This window comes from Hevea brasiliensis, chromosome 17, assembly GCF_030052815.1.
Source record: "Hevea brasiliensis isolate MT/VB/25A 57/8 chromosome 17, ASM3005281v1, whole genome shotgun sequence".
NCBI lineage: Eukaryota > Viridiplantae > Streptophyta > Magnoliopsida > Malpighiales > Euphorbiaceae > Hevea > Hevea brasiliensis.
This window is the reverse complement of record NC_079509.1, coordinates 13237324-13251831: the sequence shown is the minus strand read 5'-3', so window position 1 is coordinate 13251831 and position 14508 is coordinate 13237324. Positions and strand designations below refer to the sequence as shown.

Here is a 14508-nt window from a genome sequence, read left to right as displayed (position 1 = left end):
CCAATGTACTAAATTTTACAAAGCATCCCTACGCGTGATCTACAGTACTCTTCTTGTACTTTCTTGCCTTAATTATGTCTTTCAACAAATCTATTTGTATCAATTACCACTTCATTCTAATTAAAGCATAAACATTATTTTTACATATTTTATATTTACATATATTTATTTTTCATTTGACATATATACATATTACCTATTTCATTGAGAAGAATAGCTCTTTGTGAGATTAATGCCACAACACTGGTCCGTCCATAAAGTGTCTCTTTTATTAGGAATGCATTAAGTATAGTTCTGCTCTCGCAAATTAGATATTTTTTTATTTATACGTATATATGATATATACAAATGCACTATTTCCATGCAGGGAAAATAATTGCATGATTCAGTTCACCATAAATTTAAGATATAAATATATGAGATCTATTTATTTAATAAGTAGATCATACCGTACATCTTATGCCTTAAGTCCATGATAAACTAGGTTTAAATAAGAAAAATTCTTCCACACAGAATGCATTCCACTATGTATATGAACTGATGACTATTAATTGCTCAATATCCTTTTTTTTTTTTTTCCCAATTCATATGCATGATCAGTAAGGTTATTTGCCCAAAAGACTTTACCATGCATCTAGCTAACAGATTAAATTGCTTCCCCTTTACCAGCGTAATTTCCGTGAGTTGAATCATTTAATTACCAAATGTAATTCAGAGTTTTTTTTTTTCTTTTTCGTAAATAAGATAACTTTTATTAAACAAAAATAGAATACAAATCTGAAATAAAGAATTTCATACAACAAGAATATGTTATGTTGTTAAAACATTTGAATTGGTTATTCAGCGAGAAACACACTCCACTTAGTAGCGATCTATCATTGTTCTACTCTAAAATCTTTCTAAAATTTTGATCTAGTAACCATCAAATAGTGTTCTCTTATTGAAGGGAAAATCTATACCACTTTCATCAAAATAATAAAGTACAATGCCAAACAATTTTATGAAATGAAAAGATAACAAATCTGCAAAAGGAAAGAAACTATTTTGACAAGAAAAGAGACAACAAGTCCTCAGATATGAGGAAACACAAACTCAAAATCTATCAATAAGAGTATATTTAAGATAAATACAAATTCATTCTAAAAAGATAAAAAATTTAAAAATAATTTAAAAACACAAAATAAAATATTAAAAATAAAAAAAAAACACAATAAAAAAAAGGGAAGAAATAATCACTAGTGAAAACATTTATTGGAGGTCACCTGAAAAATTCACAAGAAATTTAACAAGAAAGTGAGAGAGTGCAGAATTCAAAGGATATTGCTAATATAATAAGATTTTTATTTATGTTTTTTAGGAAAGGATTTTTTTAATGTTAATTATTAAGCTTTCATTGATATTTGAACTTCAATTTTTTTTTTTTAACTTTTATTTGAACTTCAAACTTATAAGTATGCGGTAAAAGAAAATCAGTGAATTACATGATATTTCATCCATTAAATTTATTTTTTGATCTAGAAAAGTTTAAATGAAGGAAAGTTCCTCCATTTCAGAATTAGGACAATTTTATTTAGGAATTACAGTAAAATTTACATATTGATAATCAAGAGGAATATTTAGTCAAATTCAAACTCTCAAACCTAATAAGAGAGCAATGATTGAATATTTAATATTTGAATCAACTCTTATTAACCTCATTCATTAAAACCTCTAAAAATAAAGGCCTCCAAAAACTACATTTCCTTAGTGGATTTTGTAAGTCTCTCCTTTAATGAGATGATGAAGAATTCCATATGCACCCTTTTTGTTCTTGAAAAAAAAAGCCCTTAAATGCGAAAGAGATTTGATCAATATATGATGAATAATTATGAAAATCTTTTAACATTTCATTATCTAGTGATTTTAAACTATATGTTCAAATATTAAAATTTTACAAAGTGTTTAAATAATCATATCAACATACAAAACCCTAGGGCCAAACCTAGGACCTTATAATTGGACTTTTAGTGGAGTTTAGTGTTACAGATTGATGGGATGCTTTTGATAAATGTCTCAGGAGACCTTTTACATATTTGTGCTACGTCTAATCAAAACCTGACCCCACCACCTATTTGGTTTTAATTAATTAATTAATATGCATCCGATTTATTGTTCTACTGTTCGCCAACTGTTTCTTCGTGGAGTTAGGGTTGGTATATGCATGCATAGAATTGTCTCATTCTTTCCTTTTCACTTTCCCTCTACAGTCGAGACTTTTCAATACTCTTGCATATGAAAAACATTAATTATGTCGATGTTTTACCTTTTGCTGAGCTAAGATTAGGAGTCCCTGTTTAAAATTATTATTATTTTTTTAATTTTACCTATAATATTAAGTTATTTGAATTTTAAATATCTATATTTATTTTTATTTTTATATTCATTACCATTAGATTTTGATAAAATATTTATTGTTACCTAATTTGGCTTAATCTAACCGTTGAATATATATTATTTACTAGGCTTAGCCAAATTTGAGTACCCATTTCTCTAATCCCAATACTAAAAAAAAAAAAAATTAAATCTTTATTATTTTATAAAAAGGAGAAAGGAAACTATTAATGAAGTTTAATATAATATTATTAAAATTATCTCTGAAAATATAAAATATTAAATTTAAACTTTCATTAGAATTCAATAAAAATCAAATTCGAAATTTCATCTAAATTAAAAGACTTACTTATTAACTTGGTTGGTTAAGAGTGTTAGTTACTGCTCTTGATTTTTAGTTTGGTTTCACAAAAATATGCATTCTAACTTTGCATATACGTCCATTACAAAAAGATTTTTAAGAATCTATTTTAGAATTGTTATGAAGAAAAAATATTTTTAAAATAGCAATAGATTTTATGCATTTTAATTCCACGTTAATAAAATTTTACTTATAAAAAAAATTGATATATATATACGTAGCTTGATTCCTCTCCATTAATTAATCTCATTGCATGGGAATATGAATAAATATTATATCATCTCTTAAAAGGAAAAAAAAAAGAAAAAAAGAAAAAAAAATATATATATATATATATTGACTAAGTAGCTTAATGAACAGTAAAAAACTATCCCTTTTTCCTGACCATGTTACCTCTGCGTCTCTATCAATCCATCTTTAAATAACAAAAGTAAAGAAAGAGGGAAAGAGAGAGTCACGCCTTCAGTTCTACAGTTAACATTGCTCCATGTCTACATACTGAAAAACTCTATCAGTACTCTCCCTTTCTCTCTCTCTCTCTCTCTCTCTCTCTCTCTCTCGCACTTTTACCTGTGTGATAATTGTGGGCAGAAGCGAGATTTAAAAGACGAGGCAGAGAGTAGAAGAGGGAAGGGACTAGGAAATCGGGAATCGAGGATTTGGAGGTCAAGGAAAGCGATGATAGATTAGAGAGGGAGTATTAGTGTTAATGTTGGTACGCTGTTCTATGCATCTTTCAATCTTTTCTCCACCCTCTTCTCCTTTTGCCGGTTCTTTGTCTCCTTCATTCCCAAACACGCCAAAACAAACATATCTACTTCCTCCACTCCACGTGGTCCCTTTTCACATCCAAACAAACCCTATAATCATTTCCCTTAACATCAAAACATAAATAACATAATATAAATAAATCCAAGTAAAATTTTCAGATATTAAAAATAACCATTTATTTGTACTAATAAATGAACTGATAAAAATGCATTTGATCCTCAATTAAATGTGATTTTTTGAAATTAATTTATTATATTTTATAGTAATAATTAAGCACATATTTTCATTTATATGCATGGTCAGCTAAATGTTTTTTATTAATTATTTTTTTATTTTAATTTATAAAAAATAATTGCTACACCAACCATAAGGTGATTTCACTATTTATTTGCCTTTCTCGTCCCCACTCATCTTCTCCACCAAAAGTTCAAAGCCCAAAAATCCTTTCTCACTACTCTCTCTCTCTTTGTCTCTCATATAATCATCACAATGCAAACCCCCTCCTTCACCAACATATCCTCCAGTGAAAGTGTTTGTATAGAAGCTGATGACCAAGAAGTCGACGAAGATTCCCTCTTTCTTTCCCTTGGACCTCCTGGCCAAAACATCACCAAACAGTACCCCAACTATCGCCCTTCTTTGAAAAATAAGCAGAAAGTTGAGGAAAACCCTACTACGGAAAGTGGTGTAACTGTAGCTCTCCACATTGGTCCTCCAAACACTGGAGCCAGCGATAGTAACCCTAATCACATTGGTTCTCTCGTTGAAGGCCAGTATTGGATTCCTTCCCCGGCACAAATACTTGTCGGTCCCACACAGTTCTCTTGTCCTGTCTGCAACAAAACATTTAATAGATACAACAATATGCAGGTTTTAATATTTGTGGTTAATTGCAACATTTGATTTTCCATTAATTACACACTTCTTTTTTTATTAAATTTTGTGTTTCTTCCTTCTACTTGCATCGATCGATGTTTAGATGCATATGTGGGGGCATGGATCGCAATATCGAAAGGGCCCTGAATCTTTAAGAGGAACAAAACAGGCTTCTTCAATGCTAAGACTGCCTTGTTATTGCTGTGCTGAGGGGTGCAAGAACAATATTGATCACCCAAGATCAAGGCCATTGAAGGACTTCAGGACCCTGCAGACACATTACAAGCGAAAGCACGGTGCGAAGCCTTTTGGATGCAGAAAATGTGGAAAAGCCTTTGCAGTTAGAGGAGATTGGAGGACACATGAGAAGAACTGTGGTAAGCTTTGGTTTTGCATTTGTGGGTCTGATTTTAAGCACAAAAGGTCCCTTAAGGACCATGTGCGTGCATTCGGAGATGGCCATGCTCCACATACAGTGGAGATATGTGAGGTTGAAGAAGAAGAAGAACAAGATGAAGAGGAGGAGGAGGAGGAGGAAGATGATAACAAAGATCAAGGAGATAATGGAGGTGGTCATGGTCCAGTCTTCTTTTAACAAAGACATGTCTATATGTAGAAGTTTAAGTTGTGACTGTGATTAAGAATTGGCAGTGACTATTTTTGTGTTATCTGTGTGTGATAAACAAGGAAGAGAGAGGATGAGGACAAACAGTATAGTGAAAGCCAAGGTTCCATGCATTTAATGTTGGAAGTGCTAGTTCGACTATCTAATTAAAGAACCCTTTTGTTTTGTTTTGTTTTACCCAATTTTTCCCTTTCTTTTAGCAATAAATATCACAGAGAGATGAATGAACATTACTATGGAAGGTGGTCAAGTAAGTAAATTCAGTAGTGACTGCAGATAAGAGCAGACATGAAGACATGTACAGTAGAGTCACAGATTCTACTGTTCACAGCTATGAAATTGGCATAGATATCGCGTACTCTCTTTCTCTTTCTCTGTCACATATATATTCATATTTCAGAGTGAGAGAGAGATATGGGATCAGTCTTTCTGAGCTTCGACTAGCACTACTAACACTTTGATCGAGCCTCTTTTGTCAGTAAAGAGAGGGACCACTGATATTTTTACTGTTTTTGGGGTTTCACCCAAAGAGCTTCCTTTTTTCCTTTTCAGAACAACTACAAACAGATACTACGATACAATTTCAGGCCCTCTGTTTCCTGCTACTTTTAACCCTAATAATGTGCCAATGCATGCATTCCCCTACCATTAGCTACTTAGCTAACCCCACCATCTTCATCTCCATCATCATCATCATCATCATCATCAGCCTTTCTTTCTTTGGCTTTCTTTTTTGTTTCAATTATCTCCTTTTTCGTTTCTTTAAAATCTCTGCTGCCATGCATGCATGGCTTCTGCAACCCACTAACTATGTACTACAATTCTCTAATTATTCTATTAATTCTATAACAGTTAAGTTAAGACAACATATTTAATTGCAATGGCATCGCAATTGCCTGTGATTAGATGCTTTTGGTACAAATTAAAACATTTGTTTCTTTAACATCATTGTAAATTTTCCAAAATTTTTGAGGATCGCAAAACTATATATGAACATCTGATCATACCCCTTTCCATCCTTCTATTCCTAATTTTACTCCTCAAAGTAGGGTTTTGTTGCATCATTATCACTCCCGTTGGGTTACATGATCCTGTATATATTTCTTCATTTGAGCTTTTACATCTAGCTACCTCGTATTGAGAGGATCTTGATCTGGTTTTGAAGTGTTACGTTAACTTAAACATCATTTTTTTTATGGCAAATTTTAATATTATAATTTAACAGTATATACATTACAGGATAAAAACAATAAAGATATATTTTTGCATGTAAAATTGATAAATTAACCAGACCAAACCTTAGATGATGGCCTATCTCAGAAAAAAAAAAAAAAAACTTAGATCAGACTATATAAAAAATAAAATAATTATTCGTTTTGGTTTTCAATTTACACCAAAGAGTGGACATATATGTCTGCTTATAACATAAATAATTTAAGGTTATTTTCTAGGCTTTGCTATTATTAATTAGTCAATTTTTTTTATTTTAAAAATTATTAATTAAACTCAATACTTAAATCTATTAATATTTCATTTGTTTCACGGAAAATATTTTTCAGAAAAAATATTTTTTTTACATTTTTTAGCGTTTCAGACAATCAGAAAAACGGTTAACAAAAAATATTTTCCTGATTAAAGGAAAAAAAAAAGTCATTTTAAAAAAAAATGACTTCTTCTTTTGAAGAGAGAAAATCATTTTTCATTTTTTAAACTTTAATAATCTTATTAAAATGTGTAAACACTTATACATATATGATATAAACAAATATCATTAATATTACAATCAAATAATAGAAAATATTTTTATAAAAAATATGTTTTAAAAAATATTTTCTATAAAAAATATTTTCAGGTACAAATTATTTTTGTAAAATAAATAGAAATTAAATCAGGTCTTTTCATCTATCTCGCTTGGTATCAATCTCTTCTTCCTCGATTACCTTGGTTTCCGGCTCCCTTTCCTCCCTCCCTCTCTTTTTTCACTCCTTCTTTAGTTTAACATTTTTTACATCATGCAACCTAGCAATTCAACCATAATCAAATACCAAATACAAACAACATATAGGAAACTTCACACGCATAACCCTCCTATACAGGTCGGTGTATTCTATAGTTATTTAAAATTACTTTATTATAGAAAATAAAATAATTTAATAAAATTTTATAAGACATTTTATAAGGTTTTTATAAATTAATACTGTTCTAAAATAATTAATTACAAAATTTATGTATATAGCAAAAATAAGTATAGTTAAAAAAAACATATATAATGCTCCATTCATCACATTTCAAATGCTTTTTAAGGTTTTTACATAAATATTAAGAAAATGATTAAATAATTTCATTGTTATAAAAAAATATTAATAATTAATTAAAATATCATTGTATTTAATTAATATAGAGAAATGTGATAAGAAAGAGATAAATGCATTACACTATAAAAAAACAATCAGTTTTGCAACCGATTATTGCAACAGATTGAAATCAGTTGCTATTAGGAGATTTCGATTTTTCTTTAGTCGAATAATTTTATTTTAAAAAGAAAATAATAACTGATTTAAAAATCAGTTGTTAAATCAATTATTATTAGCAACTGATTTATAATTGATTGTTAAAATCAGTTGCTGATAACAATCAATTTATAATTGGTTATTAAAATTGATTGCTAATAGCAATTGATTTATAATTGCCTGCTAAATTGGTTGCTAATCGATATTAGAAAAATCTTAAATATACGATTAGTAATCAATTTTAAAATCGATTGCTAAAATCTGTTGCTAATAGCAACAGATTTTAAGATTAGTTGCTATTAGCAATCGATTTAGGAAATCGATTACTAAATTAAAGAATTATTTTAATTGACTCAAGAGTTAGCAACCGATTTATAATCGATTGTAAAAGGTAGCAAACGATTTATAATTTATTGCTAAAATCAGTTATTATTTGTAACCAATTCCTTGTCAATTGATAATAGTAACTGATTTTTTACAATCAATTATAAATCGGTTGCTAAATTTTTTCCTCTAAAAATTCCTTGTTAATTTTTTTTTCTTTTTTTAATTTACAATTAATTTGTGAATCGGTCGCTAACAGCAACCGATTTTGCAACTAATTTTTTTTCTAAAAATTCTTGCCTAGTTTTTTATTTTATTTTTTTTTAATTTGCAACCTATTTGTGAATTGCAACCGATTTTGTAACTAATTTTTTTTCTACAAAAATTTTCACCTAATTTTTTTTTTATTTGCAATCAATTTATAAATCGATTACTAACAGCAATTGATTTGTGAATCCGTTACTAACCGTAACTAATTTTTGAAGCTGATTAAAATTTGCAACCGATTTTTTCCCCTAAAAAATTTTCACCCATTTTTTACTTTTTTTATTTTGATTTGCAACAGATTTACAAATCGGTTGTTAACAGCAACTAATTTCTGAATCAATTGAAATCGGTTGCTATTAGTAATCAATTTTGCAATCAATTACAAATCGGTTGTAAATTTTTTCTCCTAAAAATTCCCGCTCAATTTTTTAAAAAAATTAACAACCAACAATCGATTACTAAAATCGGTTATTAATTTATTTATATAAATCACTACTCATTTTCTTTCTCTACTACTCATTTTGTCTCTCTTTCTTCATTTTTCTCTCATTATATTCATTTTTTTATTCTAATCTTTTTATTTATCATATTTTTTTTCTAACATATTTTCTTCATCATTTTTTTTCTCATCTATTTTCTTCTTCATCTTTTTTCTTTTTCATATATTTTCTTATTCATTATTTTTTTTATTTATTTTCTTTTTCATCATCTTTTTCTTTATCATCTATTTTCTTCATCATCTTTTTTTTTCTCATTTATTTTCTTCATTTTCTTTTTCTTTCTCATCTTTTTTCTTTCTCATCTTTTTTCTTCTTCATATTCTTTTTCTTTCTCATCTTTTTTATTTAATTTTTTTCTTTTGCATAAAATAAAAATTTTTGTACAAATATATTTTTATTAGTAAATTATTTATAATATTAATTTTTAGTAATTTTTTTGTTATATATATATATATGGTAATTTTTTTAATAATCTGTCTTATAAATATTTATATTTAATTTCTTGTTAATATTTTTTATAATAGTTATTATTAGTAATTTTTTATAATATCTTTATATTAATTTTTAGCACTAAATTTCATTAATAATTTATTATTTTAATAATTTTGAAAATTTTTATTTATTTGAATTTTTTTATAATTTTTTTTAAAATTAGCGACTGACTTTTCGGTTGCTAAATTAGTTGCAGGTAGCAACCAATTTATAAAATTAGCAAAATTATAAAATTAAAGACACCAAGTTTTTTTGCAATTGATTATGTTTTGATTGTTAGTAGCAACAAATTTCGGTTACTAAATCTATTGCTAGTTTTTTAACAAAATTTTTTTTTTTAAGTTTAATTAATTTAGCAACCGATTTTGTTGTCGGTTGCTATTTGCAGCCGATTTAATTGTTTGCTGATATTTGCAACCAGACTCATTGCAACTGACTGAATTAGTTACTAAATTGATTAACAATCAATTTTAATAAATTAGCAATCGATTCTGTCAGTTGCTAATTTTATTTTTATTTTTCTTTTGTTTTGTAGTGTTAGAGATCACAATAAATAAGGGTAAAGTTGGAAAAAGAAAATTAATACTTTTTTAATTTCATGAAAAGGCAAATCAAATGAGAGAAAAAATATTTTTAAAATATCTCTTAAAATGAGACAAAGTAGAGTAATTTTTTTAAAAATCCAGTAGGTTTTAATTGTGAAATGTAAGATCACTTTAACTTATTTGGCATTATGTATAATTAATATTTTTTAATATTGCTAAAATATTATAAGTATTTTTTTATTTCTTTTATTAAATTAATAAAATTTTCATAATTAATTACTTTATAAAAAAATATTTTACAATAAAAAAATATTTTTCAAAAACCTATAAATTTATATTAAATCTTTTTTTTTAATAAATTAATTTTACATATGAAACTAAGTAACATAGAAGATACCTACCGGCCGGCCGTTATCCCTCGATCAGTTGATTATTGCTTCCAATCTTTCTACACACGCATAACTTTGAGCAAGCAGACTGAGTTAGAATGCAGGTTAGGAACTAGTGAATCACTTTAAGAGGTGGAGGGTAACGAGCTTCTCTAATTTAGACCTACTATGAGTTGGATCTCCACTATATGGAAGAGCTCTTGAAGAATGAATCAACTGTGGCAATGGTTGCGGAACAAATAGGTGACATTTAGGTCTTGGGTCAAATTTGGTTTTTGTATGAGGCTCGGAGGATGAGTTTTGGTGGAGAGGAGAGCTTACGAAGGAATCTCAACTGAGTGAAGCTCTGGGCGAAGCAGGAAAGACGAGGAGGATTTAGTTTTAAGGGTATTTTAGAGCGGCATTAATTGAGCTTGTGATTGTGGTGGTAAGACCATTGGCAATAGTGATGGTGGAGGAGGGGGTGAAGGGGTAATGTTGGAAAGGCAGAGGATGAGAGAAGGAGAGTGAGGAGTAGTGCAACTGAGAGCAGTTTAGGTGTAGTGGCGAAAGAGGTTGAGGGTGAGGGGTGGATGGGGTTGCTAGGTTTATGAGGGAGAGGAGGCGGGTGGGGCTGAGGGGTGAAGGAGAGGCGGAAGATTGACTGAGGTAATTTTATATTTTTACTTATCATTTACCTCTTGTACTGTTAGATCACAATATACAATTAATATATACAAAATATTCTCTTTCTAATATTGTTACAGGTATTTGACTTGATTTATAAATTAATTAAATATACTTATAAAAAAAATCGTAAGTAAATTAATATTTTATTTAACTTATAAATTAAAAAATTTATTTAAAATAATTCATTACCGATGATACTTCATATATATATATATACTGGATCAGTAATGCTAAAGCTTAAATTAAATAAGGAGAGTAATTTGCAACAATATTATGTCCTTATCATAATGGTTCATATCCGAAGTAATCATATACCACCTTTACCAAGTATGCACTAACACAGCCTAACTGGTTCTCAAACCGCAGGGAGTTCGCGTATCCACTTCAAGGATTCAAACCTGTGAGCCTGTGGTCCCGTGGCCCAATACCATGTTGTTGGTTCCTACTCATCTTCTATCTAAAAAACAAGGCCTAATCTTCCAAGAATTTCAATGTTACAACAAGCACGCAAATCTAAGGTATACATATAAATCGTACAATCACACAGTATTAAAAATAGAAAAAAAATAATACAGGATTTAACGTGGCTCAACAGTAAGGTTTACGTCCACGGGGCAAGATAAGAGAAAAAAAAGTTTCACTATGATGAAAAGAGCAAGATACAATCAATCAAAACTCTCAAATCCTAACTCCAGTGTGTTTATCGAAATCTCATAACTCTACCACAAATGGTAGAATATTACAATATTTATACTGGTACATACCGCAGGGGCGTTGCCCCGATACCCCGAAGAAGGTCAATGGTGGGCTTCGGGCCCGGGCTTATCAACCCGTACTCTCCACTACTATCACATATATCACCTTTTATCTCAATCGGGTCGCAGCGCGAAATTTTGGGTCATATTACAATTCGAATCCATAAAAAAATATATCTAAAATTCAAGTCACAAAAATAACATTCAACTTGTAACTTCTCCTAACAATGTTCCTCAACCACAGGTTTTATTCTTGCTGAAGAAATTAATTAGTTTTCTAGGGGATAAAAATGTATCAAATTTGCTGCAAATATAAATTAACTTGTAAGCTGTAACGACTAGAACAGTGCCAAAATTACAAAGAAAAATCATTCTTGATAAAAGGAACATAAGATTTGAAGGAGGAGACCGAGTCCTTTGTTATTATGACATTGGTTAGGTAACCAATGACAGTGACTTCCACTTTAAAAAGTGTAAAAATTAAAAAAAAATATAGAAATCCTAATATATATATATATATATATATTATCAGTTAGTGTTTGTAGTATACTTTATAAAGGGTCTGAAATCTGTAAGTGAAGGCATAACGAGAAGGTGGGAAATGCAAGTACATACAATGTGATCCTGCCAAGCAAGTCCACCCTACTCAGAGAGAGTGGAAGAGAGATTCCAGTTAAGACCTGCCACACTTTGTTCCGTTTCTTTTGGAGCTCATTTGCAAAGTGCTTCTCACCTATTACAAGTTGGTGCTGTATACATTTCATATTTATTTCCTTTACATAATTAAAAAGTTGATTAAATTTTCTAAAAAATTAATTGCAAAAAATTTTAAGAACAGACTCAGAGTGATCATATCTAAATGGTCTATTAATTAATAATTAATTAATTAGGCTCAGTACAAAAAGAGAAAAAAAAAAAGTTTGTCTCAGCTGCCATGGATCTCTCAATGGCTATTGGTTAAATGGTAATTGAAAGTCATTAATTAGACAAAATTTTCGTCTTCAAAAATTTTTTCATTGTGAAAGAAAACTAAAGCCAGACAATTGAGAAGCTCGTCAATTTCCTTCTTTATCTGTCCTGCATGACCCACAAACCCAATCCAAAACGATTGAGGAGGCAGTTCAGTACACTGGCCCACGTTAATCCCATTTCACGCATGGGCCGGGTGGCTGGGTTTGCAATTATATGTATTGTAGGAAAACCTTTTTTAGACCACTGTACATTATGCATAAGCAGAAACTTAGTCTGACAATAAATATGATAATCTTAAATTTAGATAACATTTCAAGCTCTTCATTATAATAACATAAAATTATCCCATTTCGTTTTCATGTTAGGTTATCTCATTTCTTATTTATTATTAATTCTTTTATTCCCAATGGGTAATGAAGACATTATAGTAATTTACTTTCTTTTTTTTTAGAATAGAAGACATTATAATAAATAGTTTTGTTGGAAATTAAATATTATTTTAACTTAGGATTGTAATCCAAACATTGACAGGTGAAAATATAAAAATAATTTATGTCAAAAAAAAAAAGAAAATATAAAAATAAAACAAAAATAATGAAACAGAATAGCTAGCTCAAGATCATGAAGAAGAGATCGAATCAATCAATTTGTGAAGTGAAGAACAGTCCCAGAAGGTAGAGTGGCCTTGGCGGCCGGAGCAGGTTCAACGCTTGGAGAAGGAATTACTGGCTTTTCCAAAAGCTCGGAAGGCAAATCAGGTATCCCCTTCAAATAGAAAGTATAAAAAAGCTTCAAAGGAAATACTATTTGCTTCAGCTTAACCTGTCCGTACACTCCTTCAAAAATCCCAGACCCACCAGTCACTGCCAGATACGTATCCTCATACGTCAGATACGCTCCTTGCACTGATATGTGCCCATAGTCTCCGAAGTAGAAGCTGTATATAGCCTCGTATCTGTCACCTTTCTTTTCTGGTACGTGCTGGATAAGCACACAGAGACCAGCAGTTACACCTAACCTTTTCTTTAGGTCTCCAGTGTAAAGCTTGTTGGTGAAGGGCACGAGGTCACCCAGAGATGATTCTGCTCTTTTACTCAGTTTAAGAACTGCTGGGCTGTCCCTGTCTCGTTCGTTTATTTCATAGACGTTTAGTTCTTGAACTTTCACTGAAGAAAACAAAAACACACAAGTTGCTGATCAAATTCAATGGTTGTTAAATATAAGATCATTGATTTTCAATGTGAATTTCTTTTGTTCAATTGAGAGAAATAAGGTATGTGATGATTACCGGGCTCTCGAGATTGTGGTGATGACCGTGGTTTGTTGAAGAAGAAAGCTTTAGTGGCAATGCTCCAGGAGCTTCTTCTTGATGAAAAATCGTGATTCGATGTGGAGAGTGTCAACTTTTGGATTGAGAAGTCTTGTGAATGAGCGAAACCCCATTGTTTTTGTGGCTGAAAAGATGAAGAGTTGGATCTTAGGTTAGGGAATTTGGGAGAAGAAATTAAATTGAGAGAGCTTGTAGAGGCCATTGATGATGGATTAGGTAGCTTGAGAAATTAAGGATTGAATTAATGCAAGAATCCAGCTGCTGGATACGATTCAAACAAATTAAGGATTGGTAGACATATTTATAGGTACAAGATCAAGATATGACTTCTGTGGGAATTTGGTAACCAACATTTAGGTTATATCCCGGAAAGTGCTAACAGAGAATGGAATGTTTAGAATTGTCCATGGTGACTAATTAAATCTGCCTACTTAATTAATTCAAGACATTGATTAATTTTATTGCAGATTTAACACGTTTCTGATTAATTAATATGGTTTGTGACTCTGTACACATACATTGAATGGATTCATTGTGAATTTTTTTTTAATTATAAATAATGAGTATTCAGGCTATTTAAATGTGATAGTTACGGCTAATTGATATAATTGATTTAATTCAATTTTACAGAAAGTGACCTACCATAAAAAATGAGTTCTTCCAAACTATCGAGATTATGGATAATGCACAGTTGATCAATAGAAATTACAGATTATTTCAACGTGTTGATGTGGAAAATCAAATCAAAGTAG

The 14508-nt window shown here is 29.9% G+C and overlaps 2 protein-coding genes across 2 annotated transcripts; one reads left to right on the top strand and one right to left on the bottom strand.

Annotated features, from left to right (window-relative positions):
- Nucleotides 1–3933: 3933 nt before the first annotated feature.
- LOC110642013 (zinc finger protein WIP6-like) lies at nt 3934–5168 on the top strand. Its single transcript, XM_021793937.2, has 2 exons — nt 3934–4372; nt 4482–5168. The coding sequence occupies exons 1-2, from the start codon at nt 3992–3994 to the stop codon at nt 4971–4973; spliced, it is 873 nt and encodes a 290-aa protein (XP_021649629.2). The 5' UTR covers nt 3934–3991; the 3' UTR covers nt 4974–5168.
- Nucleotides 5169–13048: 7880 nt separating this feature from the next.
- On the bottom strand, nt 13049–14141 carry LOC110642011 (allene oxide cyclase, chloroplastic). Its single transcript, XM_021793936.2, has 2 exons — nt 13715–14141; nt 13049–13592 (listed from the first exon to the last, which is right to left on the bottom strand). Exons 1-2 carry the CDS (start codon nt 13956–13958, stop codon nt 13069–13071), a joined length of 768 nt encoding a protein of 255 aa, XP_021649628.2. The 5' UTR covers nt 13959–14141; the 3' UTR covers nt 13049–13068.
- Nucleotides 14142–14508: the final 367 nt, after the last annotated feature.

Bases quoted from the DNA above. Each gene is read 5' to 3' on its own strand.
- LOC110642011 (XM_021793936.2), bottom strand. From the start codon at position 13,958: ATGGCCTCTACAAGCTCTCTCAATTTAATTTCTTCTCCCAAATTCCCT. The intron at 13,593-13,714 runs GTAATCATCACA...TGTTTTCTTCAG, and splicing joins ACCACAATCTCGAGAGCCCG to TGAAAGTTCAAGAACTAAAC.
- LOC110642013 (XM_021793937.2), top strand. From the start codon at position 3,992: ATGCAAACCCCCTCCTTCACCAACATATCCTCCAGTGAAAGTGTTTGT. The intron at 4,373-4,481 runs GTTTTAATATTT...ATCGATGTTTAG, and splicing joins ATAGATACAACAATATGCAG to ATGCATATGTGGGGGCATGG.